This window comes from Anabrus simplex, chromosome 6, assembly GCF_040414725.1.
Source record: "Anabrus simplex isolate iqAnaSimp1 chromosome 6, ASM4041472v1, whole genome shotgun sequence".
Classification (NCBI taxonomy): domain Eukaryota; kingdom Metazoa; phylum Arthropoda; class Insecta; order Orthoptera; family Tettigoniidae; genus Anabrus; species Anabrus simplex.
The window spans coordinates 248,553,693-248,577,573 of record NC_090270.1 but is presented as its reverse complement, the minus strand read 5'-3'; the positions used below and the strand labels follow the sequence as shown (position 1 = coordinate 248,577,573).

The following is a 23,881-nucleotide window of genomic DNA, read 5'->3' as shown; positions in this document are numbered from 1 at the left end:
TCCTACAGGTAAATCCTCAAAATGAACCGGATAGAAAAAATAACAAACTTGATGAAAATACAAGAACAACAGAGCCTGTGGAAAAACATTGTACAACAAAGATGCAGCCTAGTAGGACATAATCTGAGGTATGGAAGGATCTTGCTGATCATACTAGAGGGAAATCATGAATTAAGAAAGAGTAGGGGAAGACAAAAATATTACATCCAACAAATTCAAAATGATGTTGGCTGCATGAGATACAAAGACATGAAACAACTTGCTCAAGACAGAAATACATGGAGGACAGCAACCTTTGTTCCTTCTGCTGCAAACCATCCTTCAGGTGGGTAACTGGATGATGATGATGGTGATGATAGATTGGGTTGGACTGGATACAGAAAGAAGCAAAAAGAAGTAAGAGGTTGGGTGTTGCAAAATTATGATAGTGTAGTGTGAGTTGAGGGAAAACAAAAAGTGCTTCATTTAGATGTTTGGAAGAAAATAATACAAAAATGAGCAAGAACATGAGGAAAACAATTGTAGTGACAGGGAACAGAGGGCTGAGAGAAGCTTAATGAGATTACATAAACTGCTCCTTTTAGCCATAGATATCTTTCAGTATTTGAGATGTGTTCTGTCACAGGAGGGACTAGAAGGCGAGAAAACAACAACTGTGAGAACGTAAGTGGCCTTTAGTTATCAGCAGTGTTTTGAACAGCAGCCAATAGTTTCTCAAATAACGTGCTGCGTTGCCATGCCAAATTCTCATGCTAAATGGTTGCATCAAGCAAGTGCTTAGGGATGGTATAGTGTCTTAAATTGTCTTCTCGTCATAAATATAATAATATTTCAGAGGTACGATATGGTGGCATATAATCAACCAATTTGAAGCTTTGTAAAAATTTGAAATGTTTCTCCATCAAGAGCGATGCACATACAAAGATAATATTTAAGAAATCATTTCATTAACAATCTATTGCAGTCAAGCTAAGACTTCCGCTATTGTTCTTATTCATAACAATTATTACACCACAAGATTTTTAACTGCAGCTAATTTAAATGTGGAGGTTTTTTCCCCAGCTTCTTTGCTTTGATGATCTGAACACCCACTTAGACTCTGGGTTAAAATGCTGATGTGCATAACAACTTATGTCTGCCAACCTTCTCCACGCGCCTGTAAAACCACCTTAATGTTTGAAATACAGCAGAGTCTCGATTATCTGACCTAAATGGGACTTGGAGTACGTCGGATCACCAAAAATGTCGGATAATACAGAATAACTTTGAAATTCAACTAAAACAAATAGGCTGTACTGTATTCCACCGGGCGAGTTGGCCATGCGGTTAGGAGTGCGCAGCTGTGAGCTTGCATCTGGGAGATAGTGGGTTCGAATCCCACTGTCGGCAGCCCTGAAGATGGTTTTCCGTGGTTTCCCATTTTCACACCAGGCAAATGCTGGGGCTGCACCTTAATTAAGGCCATGGCCGCTTCCTTCCCAATCCTAGCCCTTTCCTATCCCATCGTCACCATAAGACCTGTCTGTGTCGGTGCGACGTAAAGCCACTAGCAAAAAAAACAAAACAAAAAACAACTGTATTCCTAAAACAATGACATGTTTTACACTACTCTATTTATTGAATTATCAATTCAATTATACATCCAGTATTGTACAGAAATGTTCCAAATGTCTTAACACATTGCGGACCGGTCCCGAGAAAACTCGTGTTTGCCTAGCCGAGCGTTGCGGACCGGTCCCGAGTTATCTCGTGTTAGCAGCAGACCCAGCAGACTGAACTTTAGTGCTATCTTTTGAGATATACGGGAACTATTTGGAGGTCAGGGGTGATAGAACTCTGTTATGTATGGTTCTACACAATCGATAGTCGTATTTCTTTTCAGTATTCTTCATATCATAGATTTTCTTTGCATTTCCTGACAACATGTTTACAAAGTTCGAAGAGCCATGCAAGATGGCAGCGCCCAGGGATCACATGTGTTTAGACAAAGATGAAATTATTCGCGAATTATGTGCTGATACAGGCTCCAAATATCTAACTGATGCTGAATATTTAGAGTTCGATGATGAAATATCTTCTAACGGAAATGTTTCAAGTGATGATGAGGATATAGTCTCATCTTCAAGGTGTGAAACACTCGTAGCGCAGAACGAGTCTGATAATTGTGTTGTGGGTGTAAACATTCTAAATGTTGTAAAGAATGTAGTGTTTTCTGACAACTGGGTTATGGGCAACAGTGAACCTAGGCTATAGGATTTTGAAGGTGCTGCTGGTATAAAGGTATGGTCTAATGAATCTGGAAACATAGGACAAGTAGCAGGACTTATGATTGGTGAGGAATATTTTCAGTATGTAGCTGAAAAGACAAACTTATACTATGAGCAGAATTCACATTCTCATAACGTATCCCCTAAAACACTAAAGTGGACTAATGTCACTATCAGGGAAATTAAAAAAATATTGCTCTGTGTATATTGATAGGGCAGGTGAAGAAATCATGTCTGGAAGATTACAGGCCAACCGATCCCCTAATAAAAAAAAAAAACCATATTTCCGAAAACTATGAGCCAAAATAGATTTCAAGAAATACCCTGCATTTCAACATCTATTCAGGAAGGCCACTAGAAAAATACGCAGTAGTCCTTCAAAAGATAGTGAAGTTCTGACAGTTTATTTGAATGCATGCACTCCACCTTAGAGGTAGTTAGAAAGTGGCCGGGAACAGGGCTGTGCATGGGGTGAAGTGCACCCGGTCCGCAATGTGTTAAGAAAAGAAACTTGTCAACATCTTATGCTGATTCTCATTTTCTTGCTGCAAAATCTTGCCATCGACGAAAAGTCACTATCTCGTTGTGTTTGCCTCCAGCTGTTGCTCCACGTAGGTTAATGCCCAAAAAGTGCACTTAATCCTTCACTGTGATTCATCATCGTTTTCTCCTTTTGTTTTGCAATGCCTCATTTTTCTTCGTCATTTTCGTTAGCATTCACAAAATCAATATCATCAGGGTCAGTTAGTTCAAACAGCTGATCTTATGCACACCACTTGAGTCATAGCATCCTAACAGCGAGGAATGCAATTCACTAAGGGAACAATGTCATCCATGTCTTCTTGTACCACCTCCTATTGATGTTAAGTCTCGCTCAACAAAATGTTCCAAGACTTCGCTGATGTTGTTTCACCGATGCTATCCATTGTGCTGTGTCTTTCAGGTCGATTCATTTGACCTTTTCCATCATGTTTTTGCCATTGTCTATTTCCTCTATCAGGGATGAAAGGAATTTCCATGAATATTTTCTCTTGAATGTTTCCAGCACACCTCTGAGTTGCTCTTCATTTGGGTGTTACAGAGCATTGTCTAGTAGAAGAAGAGCTTCTCTTGGGAGATTGTTTAGAGCTAGGCATTTTTCTGCATCTGGAACGAACTGTCTAAAAAAACTAGTCTTTAAAGATTTCAGCAGACATCCAGGCAGCCTTCTGATTCGTGTAATGGACTGGAAGAGTATTAACAGAAATGTTTTTAATTGATTTAGGCTTCTTTGCTTTACCAATTGTAAGCAATTTTGCTTTTAAGTTCTCACTAGCAACTCTTTCCATACTACGCTTGTAGCCAGGTGCAGAGGTCTTGGCTTGGGCTGCGAGAGTTTTAGATGGCACAGTCTTGGAATTTAGCCCAGTCTAATCACTATTAAAAATCTGATCACCTTTTAATCCTTCAGCAAGAATTATTGAAATTTCATAGCCTAGTCAAATTTAGCTGACAGTTTTTCTAAGCTATTCAATGCCAGACCGTTTCTTCCGCTGATCAAGCCACCCAGCACTGGCAGTAAAGTTAGGATCCCCTTCATTAAACTTCTTCTGGAAATATGACGCTTTTTCTTGCATTATGGTTCCAGATATTGGCAAGCCCTTTTTCTGGTTTGGAGTGAATCGGTGATTTTTTTAGTGCAGCACTGTCGTGCAGCTATGTCGCACCACCGTTTAATCAACAATACATCACCTGTAAAAGAACACATTAATAATACAATGACAAAATAATAGATCTACAGATTAAGGAAGGTTCAGTGGCTCAGAATTAAGCAGTTTCATTTCAAGCCTAGTGAGCCACTACAGACTCGTATCTTTATTATGGCCTGGGAGGGTGGAAAATCTGTGATTTTGCTCCTGTTCGTTAGGGTACAATTTCAGTCAGTGTTACACCTTCAGGCACATTACCTTGTGAAGAAAGTCGAGTATACATCAAAAGAAAATGGTGAGTTAAGCTGATGAGAGAATGCGACTTTGCAGGAGTGGTCCTTAGGAGACTTGGAGATTGCAACCCTTGTGAGATTGTCAATCAAAGACTCCTCTACTATGCTGATATTTTTTTAATCAAGTCAACATTAATAATTATCTGAACATGTTTCATCCATAACTGTGGACCTCTTTAGCTGAATGTGATCATAATCATCCTTCCAAGTATTGGGCCATGTGGCGAGTTACGATCTTGCATTTTCTTTCCATCGCTTCATTGGACGTCCTATAGATCTGTGTCCTCTTGGTTGGTAGCGTAGGACCTCCTTTGGTAGTCTTCCAGATTCCATCCTTTGAACGAGACGTTTCCAGTTTTCTTGGTAATCATGGATGTAATTGATTACTGGTTTCACATTCAGTCCCTTAAGCACATCTTCATTTCTTTTACGATCCCATTTTGTATAGCCTCCTGTTATGCGCATGAACATCATTCTGGAAATGTCTTGAGTTCTTATTGTCCATGCCTCGTTTCCATAGCAAAGTGTTGGCCTGGCTAAAGTGTTGTAAAGACGTAAGCTAGTATGTTTTTGGACAAGAGATGGCTTCATAATGTGATTTATAATTCCTGTTCTGGTAAACTTGGTTATTTTTGCAGAGAGATCAATTCCCCATTGGGAAGATACATTTTTTTTTGCTATTGGCTTTATGTCGCACTGACACAGATAGGTCTTATGGTGATGATGGAACAGGAAAGGGCTAGGACTGGGAAGGAAGCGGCCATGGACTTAATAAAGGTACAACCCCAGCATTTTCTTTCTGTGAAAATGGAAAACCATGGAAAACCATCTTCAGGGCTTCCAACAGTGGGGTTTGAACCCACTATCTTCCGAATACTGGATACTGACTGCACTTAAGCGACTGCAGCTATCAAGCTCGATAAGATAAATTGTATCCCAGATAATTGTATTCATTGACTCTTTCCAAAATTTTATTATCTAAACAGATTTTATTGGGGATAGGGTCTTTCCCCTTAAAGACCATTATCTTGCTTTTTTTCTGGTGAAATGATCATGTCAGATTTTGAAGAGACTTTCTGGAGATTAAATACTGACCACTGATGATGCTACCAATTCAACATCATCAGCAAAGGGTATGGCATCTAGATGCGTGAGATATCTGCTGACTGGGATTGATCCATGTCTTTCATGCCTCCATTCCTGCATTATGTTGTTCATATAGATTATAAACAACGAAGGAGAAAGTCCACAACCTTGTCTCATACCTGTGCTGATCGGTTACCATTCAGTCTGATGATTTCCTAACTTTACTGCAATAAGGTGTCACTGTACATATTGTATATGTTATCTGTTAACTGTTGTGGGACATTATCTTCTGCTAAGATACCGTATTAAGAAGTCTGTTCCTGTTACTAGGTCGAAGGCTTCCTTAAAATCAACAAAATAATGCTTGTGAGTTTCCAAGTTAAATTCCCTGCATTTTTCTACTAAGACCTTCAAGGTAAAGTAAGCATCAGCACATGAGCATCCCTTTCGAAATCCATGTTGTTCATTTCCAGTCACATTTTCATAACACCTAAATAATTTTTCTTTGACAGTATTAGAGTAAATTTTGTAACCAGAGTTGAGTATACTTCTCTCTGTAATTTCCACAATCTTTCACACTGCCCTTCTTATGAAGAGGAATAACTATAGATTTTTGCCAATTCTCTGGCAGTCTGTTGTCATTCCAAATTAAATTGATGAAATTGAGAAGTCTTTGCTTGAAGATGTCACTGGAGTACTTGATAGTTCTGCATTTATTGAGCTTTCTCCAGATGCTTTTCCATTTCTATGTTTTTTGAGTAATGGTTTCTGAAGACTTGTTAAGTGATGTTGGCAGAAGAAATGGCTCAATATTTGAACCCCTCCAAAAGGTTCCAAAAATAAATGAGCCTCTCCGTTAGAGGTATTGCATTCATGTGTATGTCTTCTTTTACATCATTATTCAGTTTCTTGAGTATTTTATAGGTCTGTGCTTGTGGTGTTATATCAGTCTCCAGGGGCCTATTCCACAAAAGTATGGTCTTGTACATTACAAGTAAGTTCTCTAGTAACTAGTACAAATACCAGATTTTCTGTTCCACAAAATAATTTTCTACAGTTGTACTTTACTACTCCATACTTACAAATTACCAGTGAATTTTTAAGGGTGTGTTCCACGAAAGTACTAGTACTTGTAACTTACTAGTGAATTGGGAAGTATTCTCTACCAGTGAAAGGACATTAATACGTAAATGTACTAGTGCTATTTAAATATGCTTATTTGAGATACATTTTGATAAATATGTGGTCTAGCAGTAGTGATAGTGATGGTGATGAAAATGAAAACTACTGTCTGTACAGGACAAGAATAAACTTACAGTTTAACACTGTATTTCAATACAATGAACATTTTAGGTTAAGCACAATACAAGTGGAAGAACTTTTGATAGATATTGGGCATAGGTTAAAACATCCTACGAACAGAAATAAATCTCTCTCTGGTAAACAACAGTTACTAAAAAATCTTCGGTCTGTAGGTCAATACATTCTGTGGTAGCTGCAATAAATGATGTAAAATTTCCTCAAATTGTTCGTTGGCCTGAAAATACCGAACAAACATGTTCCAAGGAGGACATCCCTGGAATCATTAATGAGCAGAATATCTCTTACATACGCCCAACTTTTCCCCTCAAAAGCTCCATGAGCTTTTCCCAAGTCAAATATTTCCATCCAACCATTTATTTTGTCTTGTTTTTTCAGAATCTCGCTGAATGCACTGAAACGAATATCTTTCCTTTTTTCTATTTCCTTCAAAATTAATAACTTCGTTTTTTGTGACATCATTTTAACAATTCATGCAGAGTTTGCAATTTCGTAACAATTAAGTTTGGCAGCCGAATATCGTTATTAGCGGCAAGGCAACTGATTCCTAATGACAGACCAAGGTATGACAGACCATCGTGGAACATATGCGAGGATCAAATTGTAAATATTATTTATTATTATTGTATCTGTAATGTGATGTGTTAGCCATACGCTAAATAAATAAACGGAAGAACAGGATGGGTGATAATAATGGAGTATCATCAAAGAAATAAACTGAAAAATAACGTCGTAGCATTAAGAAATTCACAGGAATATTATTTCTTTGAATCTTTGCTGCATAAGTTACCTTAAAATACGATATTACGATAAATGCGGCAAGCATAACCTAATTCAACGAATGGAATATGAAGATAAACAGCTGATTCATGCTATGACGTAGTGTGTTTATTGATATGTCGTCACTTGTAAAACTTGTAACAATTCACTGGTAATATACAAGAGACCAATCTTTTGTACCGGGCGAGTTGGCCGTGCGCGTAGAGGCGCGCGGTTGTGAGCTTGCATCCGGGAGATAGTAGGTTCGAACCCCACTATTGGCAGCCCTGAAAATGGTTTTCCGTGGTTTCCCATTTTCACACCAGGCAAATGCTGGGCTGTACCTTAATTAAGGCCACGGCCGCTTCCTTCCAACTCCTAGCGCTTTCCTATCCCATCGTTGCCATAAGACCTACCTGTGTCGGTGCGACGTAAAGCCCCTAGGGGGAAAAAAAAAAAAATCTTTTGTGGAACAGAAATGTACAACTCCATACATTGCAAGAACCCACACTAGTAACTTGTAATGTACAAGACCATACTTTTATGGAATAGGCCCCAGGTGTGAAGCAAAGTTTTCCCTACCCTATCTGTGCTTTAACCGCACTTTCCTGTTTTGCTATTGCTCTCTTGTGGTGATATTCTATTTCTCTGCTAATTCACTAGTTGACAAAAAAAAATTATAAGCATTTCTTTTGTCTGAAATAACCTTTTCAGTTTCTTCATCCCAGATTCTTAAACCCTTTTTTCTCTCTGCTATTTTTTCTTAACTCCCAAACTCTCAAAAGCAGACTGCTTTACACTTGAACACAAATTATACCACTCCATTTCCATGTTGTCACTAATTGGTGTCATCTGTGTAAGATTAATAAGTCTGTTCTGTGCAGCCATTTTATACTGGGGGTCTCTTAGTTGGTTAGCCTTGTAAGAAGTTTTAATTTCTTGTGTTATTTGTTTCTTTTATACATTCTATGCCTCAGACGAATAGGTGCTACTAATAGATAGTGGTCAGTTTCCAATTCAGAGCTTCGATAGACTCTTGTATCCAAGATTAAATCTGCCAATTTACCATTACAAATTATATAATCAATAATTGACTTCTGATTTCGTGTAGACCACATGTACTTATGTGGCTGTCCTTGTGTGGGAACATTGTGTTATGATCTTTAACTGATTGCAGACAGTGAAATCCATTGTTATTACGGGTTGTTTCTGCATGAATTCCGATGTTATTCTGAATTTTCTCATTACAACTCTAGCATTGAAGTCTTCCAGTAATAGTAGCATATCTTGTTTGTTACTTTTATTGACTATCTTTTGCAGATCATTACAGAACCGATCACTTTCTGTTGAATTGCCCTCCACTGGAGCATATACCCCTATAACTGTACTATAACACCTGGATAGTTTGTCTTAATTGGATAATCCTTTCATTCCAAAAAGTGTAGCTGTCAATTGTTTATCTTTTTTTTAAATTTTTTTTTACCAAAAGCAGTACATCCGCCGAATATATACAAGATAAGTAAAAATAAGACAGACATTAAAAACACATAAAAAATTAAAGTATGATTTGAAATAAAAAATTAAAGTATGATTTGGAATGCCGAATGCTTCAATGTAAAAAATACAATATGTTTAAAGAAATGTCAAAGGAAATATTAAAATAATAGATTTATGTTAATTGCATAGTCTATTAAGCTGAAAATGCTGGTATGAGCATCACTAGCACACAAAAATTCTGTTGGAAGTCTAGCTATTGGACAAGCTCTTCATGCATCAAACACAATAGACCAGTACAGGTTGATTTGTTTAGTCTTGATGCAGGGTAATGAACAGGCGGAATTTATGATTTGTGAATGCACAAGAAGGATGACAGGTTATGCCAAGTCCTAAAATGAAAATGAAAATCTGTAAGCAAAGTTGAAAATAAGCAATGTTTGAAGAGACTTAACGAAAGAATTAGAGGCACATAGGCTACTTACATCTTCGCCCGTCCCATGTGGCACAGCTCGGCTTGTGTGCTAAGGTTGACCGAGTCTTGGGTCTGGAGGTCACGTGTAGTGAAAGCGAGCTTGGAGGGGAAGGAGTGAGGGGTTAGAACTAGTAGGTGGAGAACAGGAGTGTATTGATTTATTTTGAGACTTACTCATGAGGAATTTATTAATTATTTCCTCAATAAGCACATTCACAACCTTAGAAATTTCATTTAAGTTGTAAATTGGGTTGCATTTCTGATCTATATTGATAAAAACGTTCTCTAAGATATTAAGTAGGTTGCCTTTGTTGCTGAAGCCAAGAATCTGTAGATATTGTTCAGTGGAAGTGAAGGAGTGGTTATAATCTATTATGTGAGAACTCATGGTGGAAAATTTGTTGTATCTTGACGCGTTAATGTGTTCTTTATATTGAACAAAAAAGTTGCGTCCTGTTTGATCCACATAACTAGCTGGTCGTTGGCTATATTTTAGTTTATATACACCTGATTTGTGAAATTTATTGTTGATATTATTGACTGTACGCTGATTGTAGAAAAGGTTTGTTGGTAATTTCATAAAAGTTCCTGTTGTCGTAAGTGAAATGAGCATAATTATCCGCTTTCTTTTTGGACTCTCTGAGTAGAGTTGAGGTGGGTTTATTCTTGATTTTTTTGACAATCTTGGCTATAAAATGCTTGTTAAATCCATTTTCTCTTGCAATGAAATAAATGTTTAGTTCGTCCCCTTGATTTGTGTCCAATAAGGGGGTGTTAAATGCTCTGTGATTTAAAATATATAAAGTGGCTCTTTTGTGAGATTGTGGGTGCGTGGATTCTTGTCTAATAGTATTTACTGTTTGGGTGGATTTTCTATAGATGTTGCACGAGAGTTTATTAGAGTTGTTGCTGGTGGTAAGATCCAAAAAATTTAACCCTTTCGCTTTCAAGCTCTTAGCTGATGGATGTGTGAAAACTGACAGCCATATTTAGCACACTATGCATACACTTCTTTTAAAATTTCATTGAAGGCACACCAATGAAGATACCAACATGAAAGTTGGCAAACTTATAGAATATACATCACTTAGTATCACTGCATGTAAGTCATTTCCCTAAACCAAAAGCGTTTAATGTTAAAAAATAATAAATATAGAAGCAAAGTTATAAATTTCAGATTTTGAAAGTTTGGAAGTAATTCTAGGAAAAAGTATTCACAATCAGAGTTTGTTATTCATGTCAGTAGGAAGGCTATATTATTGTTTACTATCATGGAAAATATCCCGATTCTATGTCCATTACATCCAAGGATAGATTAAAATGTTTAAAGTGATGTAACACTGAAAAATGTCAGCCATTTTTGCATAAAACACACATTTCTTAAATCTAATATAAAAGACTCACCAATGAAGATATTACCATGCAATTCAGTTGACCTATAGAAAATGAATCACTTATTATCACTGATAATGTTGTGTTGGATATCTATACCGTCTGGTTTGAATGTGAAAAAAGTAAAAATATTGGAAAACATAAATTTCATTAGGAAGTTAATTTTAACCAAATTTTCTCAATTGATTCTGTCTGTAGGTCCTATTAGCACTTTAAAATTAAAAACTGTTTGTTCCTGAGACCATATTTTCTCAATTATGTAATGTGATGTACCACTGACCTATTAACACTTGTGTTTTGGGTAACACTCTCCGTGTAGTCCCTTGCTACACCTCGTACAAATGGTTCTGGATCTCCGCTTCCTCCCCTCTGAAGTACAGACACAGCACCTGGACTCCCTCCTATCAGGCAGTTTTCTCACACTTGGTGGCCCTCTAGGATCATTCGCTGAAGCATTCTTTGTTTGCAACCACTCACCCCCTAAATGTTCAATATGCCGGGCTGAGTGGCTCAGACGGTTAAGGCGCTGGCCTTCTAACCCCAACTTGGCAGGTTCAATCCTGGCTCAGTCCGGTGGTATTTGAAGGTGCTCAAATACGACAGCCCCGTGTCGGTAGATTTACTGGGCACATAAAAGAACTCCTGTGGGACTAAATTCCGGCACCTCGGCGTCTCCGAAGACCTTAAAAAGTAGTTAGTGGGACGTAAAGCTAATAACATTAACAACAAATGTTCAATGATCTCTACAATAAAGCGTAGCTTAGATTTCAGTTTTCCTTGACCTCTTGCATATTCTTTATATAGAATGTAAGAATTCAGGACCATTCTGGTGATGATATTAAATGCCACCTTTTTCCAATATTGAACAGTTCTTCGCCTACGATACAATCTAATTTCACTATATAATCACGAATGAAAACAGAGAGAAATGAACGCAAGTTTGTCGCCAACTACGATGTAAACAAGACACGGAACTCCAGTGAGCACATGTTTCAGACCTCAGAAATAACAATAAATACGGTTAGCCGGCAGTTCCCGCGGAGTATAATGTGAGATAAAACTGTACTCTTTTTATTCCTTGCAAAAAAATGCTATTTGGCGCGTAAATAATGAAATAATTATAATAAAGGCGGGGTAACGATGGATCGTAACCCTGACAGTTTTCTCAGGACCCGTGGGTACCGATAGATCGTTACCTTGAAAGCCAAAGGGTTAAAGAGTTAATTTCCGTTTCAGATGTAAATTTGATCCACAGATCAACCATATTTAATTGTTCAAGAATAGCGTTGCCGTTGGTGGTGATATAGTCTATGATGGCAAATGTGTCCAAAATACTACACATTCCTTTGTTGTTATTGCAGATTTTAGTTCTTTCCAAGTAGTCCAAGTAGATTTCAGCCATTATCCCTGATGCTGGGGCGCCTATAGGTAGACTTTCTTGTTTGTAGGAAAGGCCGTTGAAAGTGAAATAGTTCTTAGATACAAATTCTAAAATGACTATAAACTCTTCTATATCTTGTTTACTTAAATTTACTGTGTTTCTGTAAATTGTCCTTGATAGTTTTTATTACTGGTGTATTAGAATACATGTTTTTGAAATCAAAAGAGTACATCTTTTGATGTAGTTGTAAAATCAGATTTTTAGTCAAACTACAAAACTGTATGGAGTTTTTAATGGGACTGGTATTCTCAAATTCTCAAAAACTATAAACTACACAAGCTACCTGCCATATTTCTTTTTTAAGCTTACACCTTTTTCTTTACATTGTAGTCAAAGGTTCTTCAATCTTAGGCTTCTCACCTGTCACTCTTTCTAAACTGCACAACATTTTATGAGAGAGTATTCTGTATGCCCATCTATCCAGGTTGTTCTTTGGGTGGGTGTAAACGTTATTGGACATCAATTTTTGAAAAAGAGACAAAGTCTCTCATAGTGCATTGGCACTGCTGGTGGCTCTAAGCAGCCTATGCAGTGGCCTCCGCGGTATGCACTGGCAGTGTGTCTTGGTAGGTGTGCTAGTTACCAACTGATGAGCCCAAATTGACACACTTGGGCGAAACGCTCGCAACAGGAATGAATTAGCTGGAAAATTTATAATGTCCAATAATGGACCAATTACATTGGTATTATAAATTTACCCATTCAGGACAAATATTTCAGGTTCCCTATGTGAATTGATTTCTGTAACATGAAATACCTATCAAACTTCAAACCATCAAAATAAAAAGTGAGAAATAGGTAGGACTTATTAATCACAAAACCCTTCAAGAGTTTGGAGATAAGACCAAAACTCCTTGAATTTCACTCAGATGAGAGCGAATCATTATCCCTTATTTGGGATAGAACAAAAGAAATGGTTTCCTCAACTGTCTAAGAGTCTACAGATCTGTTGCCAACTGCAAAACAACTTTGGTTATCGCATACTACACTGCAGCTGATTGAAGAGAGGAAAACTATAAAAAGAAAAATGGCATCCAAATTGCTCTAGATGAATGAAGGTACAGGATCCTGTGTCAAGAGATACCAATTGTGGCAAAAGTCTGTAACATACAAGATGTTCAGAAATATGTTCTGCTAAATCTATTGGATAGTGTATTTGTATATTAATGATTTGAACATATCTTGGTTGCACGTTGCTTCTTTTATATGTTTTTGTTACTAGCTCTAGTGAATACATTTTCTCCATTAAAAAAGATAAGTGGTGTATAGCTTTCTGTGACTTTCAGCCCTTCAAATACCATCATTTCTTGTTATGCTTAAGGATCTGTATTATCAGAGGTGATGTTTGAATGAGCGTTATCAATCACTCTCAAAAGAAATTTGGACGTGTAAAAGTGTCCTGGCTTTTGTAAGACAAATACCCTTTCTCTGATAAAACAGTGATAGTTGTTTATCAAGCACTTCCTGCATGGTACTGCAAGAAAAGATATAGTTTACATGAGGTAATACACACTGATATCATGGTGATTAGTGTCCATGAGAAGTCATTAATACAGTGGTAGAATGTGTATTAGACAATTTAGAATCTTGAGTTTTTTGATGGGCCCAATACCTTGGATTGTAAAGTACAGGTGTCGACGCCAGTGCCATCTCACACCATCACAGTACATTGTCTGAATCTGTCCACTTGCTGTACAACATGTGTTTGATAAGTAACACACACCAGGGCCTCTCGATTTATATTCAGTACATGACCATCACTTTCAGTTAGGGGAAATTGTGACTCATCTGTGAACAGCACAGCTCTCGTGTGGTGGAGTTGCCAACAGACTCGGTTTGATAGTATTTGAAGGTGCTCAAATATGCCAGATTTGTGTTGGCATATTTCCTAGCATGTAAAATAACTCCTGTGGTTCAAAATTCTAGCACCTCGACATTTCTGAAAACCATAAAAGTAGTTAATAGGATGTAAAACCAATAACATTGTTATTAATCTTTTACTTTATTGAAAAAGGTATATTGGTACAGAAACAAGAAAATTTTGACACATTAAATATCAACCCACACAGCAAAACACATGACAGATTTGCTTGTAGATGAGGATTACTTCCGTACTTCTATTCCACAAACCTCTAGCTCAAATTACCAGAATTTGAACAAGTTTTGAGCGAGTTGGCCATGTAGTTAGGGGTGCACATCTGTGAGCTTGCATTCGGGAGATAATGGGTTTGAACCTCCACTGTTGGTAGCCCTGAAGATGATTTTCTGTGGTTTCCCAATTTCATACCAGTGTTTGTACCTCAATTAAGGCTACAGCTGCTTCCTTACCACTCCTAGCCCTTTCCTATCACACTGTTGCCATAACACCTATCTATGTCGATGCAACATAAAAAAGTTTTGATTTTGTATTATTAAATGTGTTGCATTGATTTAAATTATTTTGAATTTTAACATTTCTTTTATTTTTATTCTGATTCCAGTTCTCTTTCAAAATCTCAACAACTGTTGCATTTCAGCTTCTTATTTCTTCTTATGTTTTAGGATTCCTGGCCAACTTAATGATCGTCGAACAATGTTAGGAGAACTGAACTGGATTTTCACTGCTATTACAGATACCATTGCTTGGAACACTTTGCCAAGGGGTAAGTGTGTTGTAGTTTCCAACAGTTACAAGTCATATGGTTATTTTCCATGAACATTTCCAAATTGAAAGACTAGCAGACTCTTCTCTTGGTTGGTATTTATAGTCAGTCAGCCCTTGTAATCACCTATTTATTAGTACACCATAGGCAGTGATTTAGTGATCTGATAGCGAAGGTACAGTATTATTTCAACTGTTAAATAGTAGTGATAGACTGAGTGGCTCAGATGGTCAAGATTTTGCTTTCTGAGCCCAAGTTGGTGTAAGCCTCCTGTTAGTAGATTTATCAATTCTTAAACGTACTTCTGAAGGACAAAATTCTGGCACCTTAGCATCTTCTAAAGCCAGAAAGGTAAATAGTGATAGTGACTCATAAAACCACTAACATTTAGCATAAATAGTAGCAGGCATCTTGACATATTCTGAATCATGTCCTTTTACATGTGTAGTTCTGTATAGGTACACAATATGTAAGGCCGATAAAGTTGCTTTGCTCCTTATAATTATCAATGCAACCTCAAACATAAAACTCACAGAGATCTAGGATCTTGCTAGAACAGTTAAACTTCCCAATGCACAACTGTATTTGATACAAACTTTTGTGTGTTCCCTTCACATCTGTTAGACTCGTATGAAATAGTTCGGCATTTGAAAGGCTCTGCTTAATATCATGATAGAGTGATTCAGCAGCCCTAAAGATAATTTTCTGTGGTTTTTCCCACAATGCAGATGCTGGGGCTGTATTTTAATTATAGCCACGGCAGCTTCCTTTCCTATCCCATCATCACCCAAAATGTTTCCTACTTAGCATGATGTTAAACCACTATTGAAAAAAGTAAACTTGTACTTGGCACGACCTAATAAACTTAAAAAATCTATTTCAAGTAGGCCTATAATGCAATCATGAATGCTAAAACTATTTCTGAGTTGTCCACAGTGCACGCTCTACACTTGTGCTCGCTGTAATACAATACCTGTAACTTAGATCCTTTCCAACAGAATAAGAATGACTGAAGCCACCATAGCTCAATTGGGAGAACATCGGATGCGAAACCTAAAGATTGTGGATTCAGTTCCCACAGGTGTCCTTTTGTTAATTTTTGTTCTGTACTTAACACCTCTGCAGTTACATGAATTCATTGTGACTTTATAAGCTCAAGTCTATTTAAAAAATTATATAAAAAATAGTTCGCTGTATAAATGGTGAAAGGGATCTAAACACCTGGCATCGTTATTCAAGTGATAAGAGGTAGTGTTTGCATTGAAAAATCAGAGAGGTTAACGAATGTGTGGCTTGCTCAGAACCACCTATCCCCTGGTTATTCCTTTTTTTCATGTTCTGATGTGTGATGTGATATTTACCAGGAGATCTCAAGGATTGTCTGGTTTCCGGTATTTTGTTTCTCGCTTAGTACCACCCGGTGGACACGTGCAGAGTAATTAGAAGGTTAAATCTACGGACGTGAGCAACAGCCATCCCTGACGACTTGTTGACACACAACTCAACCATATCATGCGTCTTATAACTGGCACAATCACAGCTACACCTACGTTCTGGCTACTCACACTTAGCCACATTCCACCTCCTTCTATGCGGTGGGAAAGTGTCCTTGTATGGGAGTACAAAAATCTACAGAAAAATTCTTACCTCCCCGTTCACGCAGACATGCCAACCATCAGTAAAGGAAGGCTTTGCTCTCATAACCCACCCCTGGAAACTGAAAATATATATATATATATATATTTTTTTTAAATGCTATTTGTTCAGGGCGTCGACCTATAGAGATATTTTGCCCCTGCTTGCACCATGTGATATGAACCTGCGTGTAATTGGATTGTTGGAATGGAGGAAGTGTAGAGTGTTGATTGTGAGGAAAGGAACGTTATGGATGACACAAACACCCAGTCCCCAGGCCAGGGATATTAATCATTTACAATTAAAAACCCCTAACCCAGCCGGGAATCGAACCTGGGGCCGCTGGGTGACAGGCGGACGCGTTGCCCCCTACACCGCGGGGCCGGACTGCAGAGATGTTAGTTGGCAACGGGTTTAATACTAATGACTGCTGGAGACGCACATGGCAGATTAATGCTATGATGGAACGACTTAGGATGCCGAATATATCGTCCAAGCCACCTGGCTTTGAATTGCCTCACAAGATATGGACAGTTCTTTACCAAATGAAAACCAACACGGCAGATGTGCTGATTTCCTGCATAAGCGGAAGAAAATAACTTCTCCATGTTGTGACTGTGGCGCTGAAAAGCAGACTGTTCTTCATGTAGTTCAAGAATGTCCTCTGAGAGCTTTCCCTGGCAATCCAACAGAGTTTCTGGTTATGACAAGGGGATCAGTAGGCTATATTCGCGACTTGCACATTAGTTATTTGAGATAATTGTAAATATTAATTTTTAGTGATGTAGCCATGTGCTAAATAAATAAATAAATAATCCTTCTTTTCACGTCTCTCTTGTTTAATAGATAGTTGTATGTGTGGATTAGTGGTAAAGTGTCTACCTCCAGATTCCAAGATCACTGGTTCAATCCTGATGAAGGTTGTAGGATACTTAGAGGGCAGATAAAGGTCTATTTGGCACTACATGTGATATATCAGCATGTAAGAGATCTCTGACACATTTTGTGTTTACCTGACAAAATCAATTAAAACTCAGAAATTGTTCAGCAGAGTTCTGCCATCTAGTAGAGTAAAACTGAATGCCAAAATTGATATGCACATTGTAGCTGAGGCTGTACAATGTTGTTGTTGCTATTATTATTATTATTATTATTATTATTATTATTATTATTATTATTATTATTATTATTATTATTATTATTATTATTATTATTATTATTATTATTATTATTATTATTATTAACATCATTCTGTCTCTGTGTGGCGCTGGGCTGAGTGGCTCAGACAGTTAAGGTGCTGGCCTTCTGACCCCAACTTGGTAGGTTTGATCCTTGCTCAGTCCGGTGGTATTTGAAGGTGCTGAAATACGTCAGCCTCGTGTCAGTAGATTTACTGCAGGACTAAACTCTGGCACCTCGGTGTCGCTGGAAACTGTAAAAGTAGTTATTGGGACGTAAAGCAGATAACGTTATTTATGTCTGTTTGGCCAGTTACCCCACTACAGTAATGAGTACCTTGTGCAGCCAGCGTTTCAATGAAGGGTGTCGGATGCTAGTAAATAACACAATCACTTAAGGTGACCAATGGCTTCAGGTAGATGAATTTCCGTAGGACCGGGCGAGTTGGCCGTGCGCGTAGAGGCGCGCGGCTGTGAGCTTGCATCCGGGAGATAGTAGGTTCGAATCCCACTATCGGCAGCCCTGAAAATGGTTTTCCGTGGTTTCCCATTTTCACACCAGGCAAATGCTGGGGCTGTACCTTAATTAAGGCCACGGCCGCTTCCTTCCAACTCCTAGCCCTTTCCTATCCCATCGTCGCCATAAGACCTATCTGTGTCGGTGCGACGTAAAGCCCCTAGCAAAAAAAAAAAAATTCCTTAGGTGGGGGTGATGGTTTCGGTTACTGCAGGAAATTACACTGGAACTCATCAAGTAGCGTTTGACGCCAGGTTAAGAGCAGCTTCAAAGGGCGTCTCTACTCCATGTTAGGAATGGTCCGATTACTTAATGGCAGTAGCTCTAAAATACCTTTGGGAGCAGCAAAAGTCCATTAACATATCCCCTTCTTGATTCTTGTTGCACTGATCTTATTAAAAGCACCCAGTTTAAATACCTCGGTTCATATATCAGCTTGGATGGCAAAATGCTTCTTGATGCTTGCGCACGAGTAAACTCAGCATGGTTGAAAGGGCAGCAAGTCACCAATGTTCTCTGTGACAAGAAAATATCTGTTTATATCAAGGGGAAAGTGTATGAACCCAGGGTTAGACCAGTTGAACTCTATGGTTGAGAATAAGACATTAGCAAGCCCTCCATGGAATGGAAATAAAAATGCTCCATTGGTTGTTAGGACATACGAAACTCAACCACGTCAGAAATTACCAAGTCAGACAACGGATGGGATTTGCACCTATTTTGGACAAGTTGCAAGACCTTCAGCCTTGGATTGTATGGACATGTCATGAGAAGAGAAAATCGATTAATCACTAAGATAGCTCTCCTGTACAACCCAGGAAAAAATCGACCATGCGGCCATCCCAAGAAACTGTGGCTTGATCATCTGGAGGAAGACATGATGATTGTGGATGTCAGGAAAAAATCGACCATGCGGCCATCCCAAGAAACTGTGGCTTGATCATCTGGAGGAAGACATGATGATTGTGGATGTCTGATCTGATGACACCGTTAACAGGATCAAATGGAGAATGGCGTGCAAAGTAGTGGGCCCTGCGGTGCCGCAGGAAAAACACTAGGATGATGAAGATGGAAGAATCACACTTGTATCTCAGGCAGCAAATTTTTTTGGAAAGATTCTAGAAAAGAGAATAGTAAGAAAGGTGAAAGGACAACAATTACAGTAAAACACTGGTATAACAAAATTTTGGGGACCTGAGAAATTAATGTGTTATAGTGAAATTTTGTTATACTGAAATAAGTCATTTCTTAAGAAATCGCCCATTGCTAAACCTGTTGAAGAATCTACGTTATTTCAACATGAATTTACACATAAAAAACCTTAATACTGTATTTATTAAATGAGAGGAAAATGAGGATATATATATATACATACACACATGAAGTAATAATATAAAGTACAGGTACTTGCAAGAAGTTTTCAGCATCTCAAATTTTACCTTGTACTGGTACATTATGTCCTTGACTTCATTTTTTGAAAAATTCTGATTTTCTTCTGAACACTCCCAGATACAAACAAATATTCAAGGTAGTCAGCAACCACTGCACTTGAATTTAACACAGATTCTGGCACATCATTTCGTGACAGAAGAAAATCCTGAAGACTATGTGCCATGTTTGTTGCCTACACAAGAATCAAACTGTGTTGAACACTTCGAGGCACATCTTCCTCTTCCACCTCATCCTCACGCGGATTCCTATCACTTACAATATGTGCCACAATCTCTTCTTCAGTGGGACGTAAAGCCAATAACATTATTATTAATCTCTTCTTCAGTGATTTCCACTAACACATCACAGTCTACGTTGACATAATCAGTAAGTTGGCACATCCAACTTTTCACACAAAAGCTTCCAGTTCTCTTCTGTTTCTACATCCAACTCTTCACTTTCTGCGATGATGTCTTCTCCATAACTCACTCCAGCTTTTCTAAAGCAGTTCTTGATTACCTCTTCTTTCAGTGATCTCCATGCAGCACTGAACATCTGCATTGCTTCCAATAAGTTGATATTAATATCTCTTTCTAAGCCAATGTTACATAGCCTACACTGGACCACACGAGCTCGGTAATGCCTCTTCACCACGTGAATTATCCCCTGATCCAGTGGCTGCAGAACTGAGGTAGTATTTGGAGGTAAAAAGAAAACTTTCACATGCTCCAAATGCCAAGGTACAGAATTGTGAGAGGAGCACTTCTCTAAGATGAGAAGATTTCTCTTCTTTTTGGCCTTCATCCAACGTTCCAGGCACAACCACCACTCTTCGAAGATCACTGATGTCATCCATGCCTTGTTGTTGTGCCTATATTCAGAGGGCAGATGTACTCCCTTGAAGCACCTTGACTTCCCAAGCTTCCCAATTATGAGAGGCTTCAGTTTATCCGTCCCTGTGGAGTTGGTGCACAAAAAAGCCGTTGTCCGTTCTTTTGAGCTTTTGCCCCCAAAACATTTATTTCCCTTGAATTCAAGGGTTTTATCAGGCATTAATTTGTCGAATAATGCAGTCTTGTGTGTATTATATATCCACCGGCGAATATTCTTTTGAGGCAGCTGATAATGTCTCCATCCGCCATGAAGATGCAACTTCCTTTGGGACTCTGTTTGCTTCATCATTTACAACCTTGTGGGAAATCTTTCCCGGAACCTATGAAGTCAACCAATACTCCCTAGAAATTCCAGAAATCCATGCGAATGTGCAAAGGATCGTGCACACTCGCATAACAGTGGGCCATTGACAGGAATGTTTCTGGTCCCCATTTTGACAAACCATCTAGAAACAGCTTTGTCCACTTCCTCATAGTCTGCTGTCCTCATCTTCTTTCGTTGTGGGCCAAGGGCATCAGCATCAGTATTCTGCTCTATTTTACTTTTATGTTTTTGAAAAATAGATAGACCGGGCGAGTTAGCCGTGCGGTTAGGAGCGTGTGGCTGTGAGCTTGCATCCGGGAGATAATGGGTTTGAATCCCACTGCCGGCAGCCCTGAAGATGGTTTTCCGTGGTTTCCCATTTTCACACGTTAATTAAGGCCACGGTTGCTTCCTTCCAATCCTAGGCCTTTCCTCTCCCATCGTCACTATAAAACCTATCTGTGTCGGTGCGACGTTAAGTCACTAGCAAAAAAAGAGTAGATAGTGTTGAATGGCTGATGCCATACTTCTTCGCTATTTCTCCTTTCTTTCCTCCTTTCTCCACTTCCCGAAGTATTTCACATTTTTCTTTTAAAGAAAACTGTTTTTGCTTCTTTTGATCCATATTGGTGAAAGAGTTAACTGGCACACTTATACACACGTTGCTTCACGAACGAAAGATAAACAACGAACGTGTCATGAGACGTGAATAAACTAAATGCAGTACTGAAGGTAGATATGAGAAACCTTAACACTCATTGGTTAATTGTAAATCAATAGCGTTACGTCTTACATATTGGTTACCTTGAAATCGATATCCAGCTTGAGCAATCGCGTACATGTATGGAAAATGGCTACCTGAACCATATCCTGTAAACCCGAATACTGTAATCCAATCCACACACCCCAGTGTTTGAAGATTAATTTTATTAATAGAAAATTGGCTTTAATTTGCTTTTTACATATAAGAAATTAATTCTTCATAATGACGTTTAATACTGGTACACCAAAACTTAATAAGATAATCATGTGCTGTTGGGTAGGCAACCCGCTCGTCAGAATTGCAGTGGTCTTGCTTACCTTTCCCTGATTTGTAATCAAGAAGTTTCGCCTGTGTGTTGTATGGTATTAGCTGTATAAAGACATGTTGTGCGAAATACCCGGTGATTAAAACAGGATGCATTTCAATTGTATTTTGAAGAAAAAAGATGTTAAATATAAGCAAAAAGGCTACATTTTAATTAATTATACTGAAAGTTTGAAATTCATAACAATGAAATATTTTAACACACGCATTAAATAGGGAAAAGGGAAGGGTACTAAAAATAATTTCGCTATAGTCCATCTTCGTAGTAAGCGTCTTTCTGGACGACCGGAGGTGTGGCCTGGCCTCGTGTGCGAGGAACTATGGGAGCGTTCGCGCTGGTGGTGGGGGAAGAACTTGAACCTTTCCTCCAGCTGACACAGTCGAGTTCAGGCAGCGGACGTAGCCCTGGGAACTGACTGAAATAGTGTGGAAAGCTTAGGCGCTATACGTTCCCGGGTCGGGGTGGTCATTATGCAATGGCTCATTGGTGTACATACATCACACTAACTCAAAGGTGAAGGAATTACTTAATATGATAAACTAGTGAAAATAAAATAGTACCGTACATTGTACAAATCGAGTCTTATATTTCGATTGTCTGCCTTAAAACCTTGTCAATTAACTACACAGGCCTTTGAGCATAACATTCTAAAATTTCAGTTCTATTCCAGTACAGAAATACTTCGTAACTTTCGTCGTAAATGTTGGTGACGTCAAGAAATCAGAGGGTCATGCCTAAAAGAATTCATATCGGATGATGCTTTCGACACAACGTGAAATAAATCTCAGTATATAGTAAAAGTGGAGATCAATATTTTGGCACTCTGTAGCCTTTAATTTATTCTTATACATTCTTATTATACATTCTTACGAATATGAAATCTGTTATATAAAATTGAAAGGTTTGAACCATTTGGTAGAAAATCAATTGACCATAAGACAGTAACTTGCAACTGGTAATACTGCGAATAAAGGAAGTTCGTTTGAAACTGTACTGTACTGTACTGTACTGTACTGTATACCAAGGAAAGGCGCATCGGTACGCGCTATCAGTTCATCAATCGCCTAACGAATAGGAGGAAGTTGTTTCCACTGACAGCCTGGAGATATAATCTACTTAACGTGATTTCTAGTGAAATATGTATAAAAGAGATTAATTAATGCAAATTTGTCGGGAAAATGCAGAGAAGCATTAGTAGAAATACTTCAGCTACTTTCATAATAACATTAACAATGTCTACTTTTCTTGTCCATCAGAAGAAATATAATAATATATAATACTCTTGAATAACCTGCTATTGTTATGACAGAGAACAGGTCTCCTACAGCAACAGCAGCAAGAAAAACAACGAAAACAGCAATAAAATGCTCCGGAACAATAGACAATATAAATCTGTCTCATAAAAGCAGAGCAAAAATGTTATCGGACTTCTTACGTGTTCTATGATCACTTTTGTTTAATATTCGGAGTTCGGGGATCTTATTTACAAATTATTCAGAATAATCTTCACTCTCGTCTGAATCAGTGTCATCTGAAGTTTCACCGAGGTTGATGTCGGACTGGCCTAATTCTAATTCCTTATGCATGGTGTTGTCACGCTCCCAGTATTCCTGCTCAGTGTCTTTTACGTGGTCGCAACATTTTTTCCGTTTGTCTTGCGAATACTGTGCAAGCAATATGCGCAAAGAGCTTCCTTTTTGTCGAGTGTGTCTGCTGTCAAGTCACGAGTGATCTATAAGACAGCGAAATATTTCGTACAGAATAAGCATTTTTATTTATATTGGGAATAGGAGCGCGTCATTTATGAACAGTGAAGGCATTAGAGATGCTATGGCACACATTTTTATGCTAAAAAACTAATTATGCTGTATTACTATTAATTGAGATATATATATTTTTTTTGCTAGGGGCTTTACGTCGCACCGACACAGATAGGTCTTATGGCGACGATGGGATAGGAAAGGCCTAGGAGTTGGAA

General features: G+C 38.3%; 1 protein-coding gene across 2 annotated transcripts in view; it reads left to right on the top strand.

The window, feature by feature from the left end:
• The window catches only part of raptor (regulatory associated protein of MTOR complex 1), a 312,753-nt gene that overhangs the window by 87,325 nt on the left and 201,547 nt on the right, over positions 1-23,881 (top strand). For both annotated transcript variants that reach the window (XM_067150353.2, XM_067150352.2), the window contains exon 7: positions 14,757-14,857. In XM_067150353.2, the coding sequence (XP_067006454.1) occupies positions 14,757-14,857 (101 nt within the window). The remainder of the gene's footprint in view (positions 1-14,756; positions 14,858-23,881) is intronic.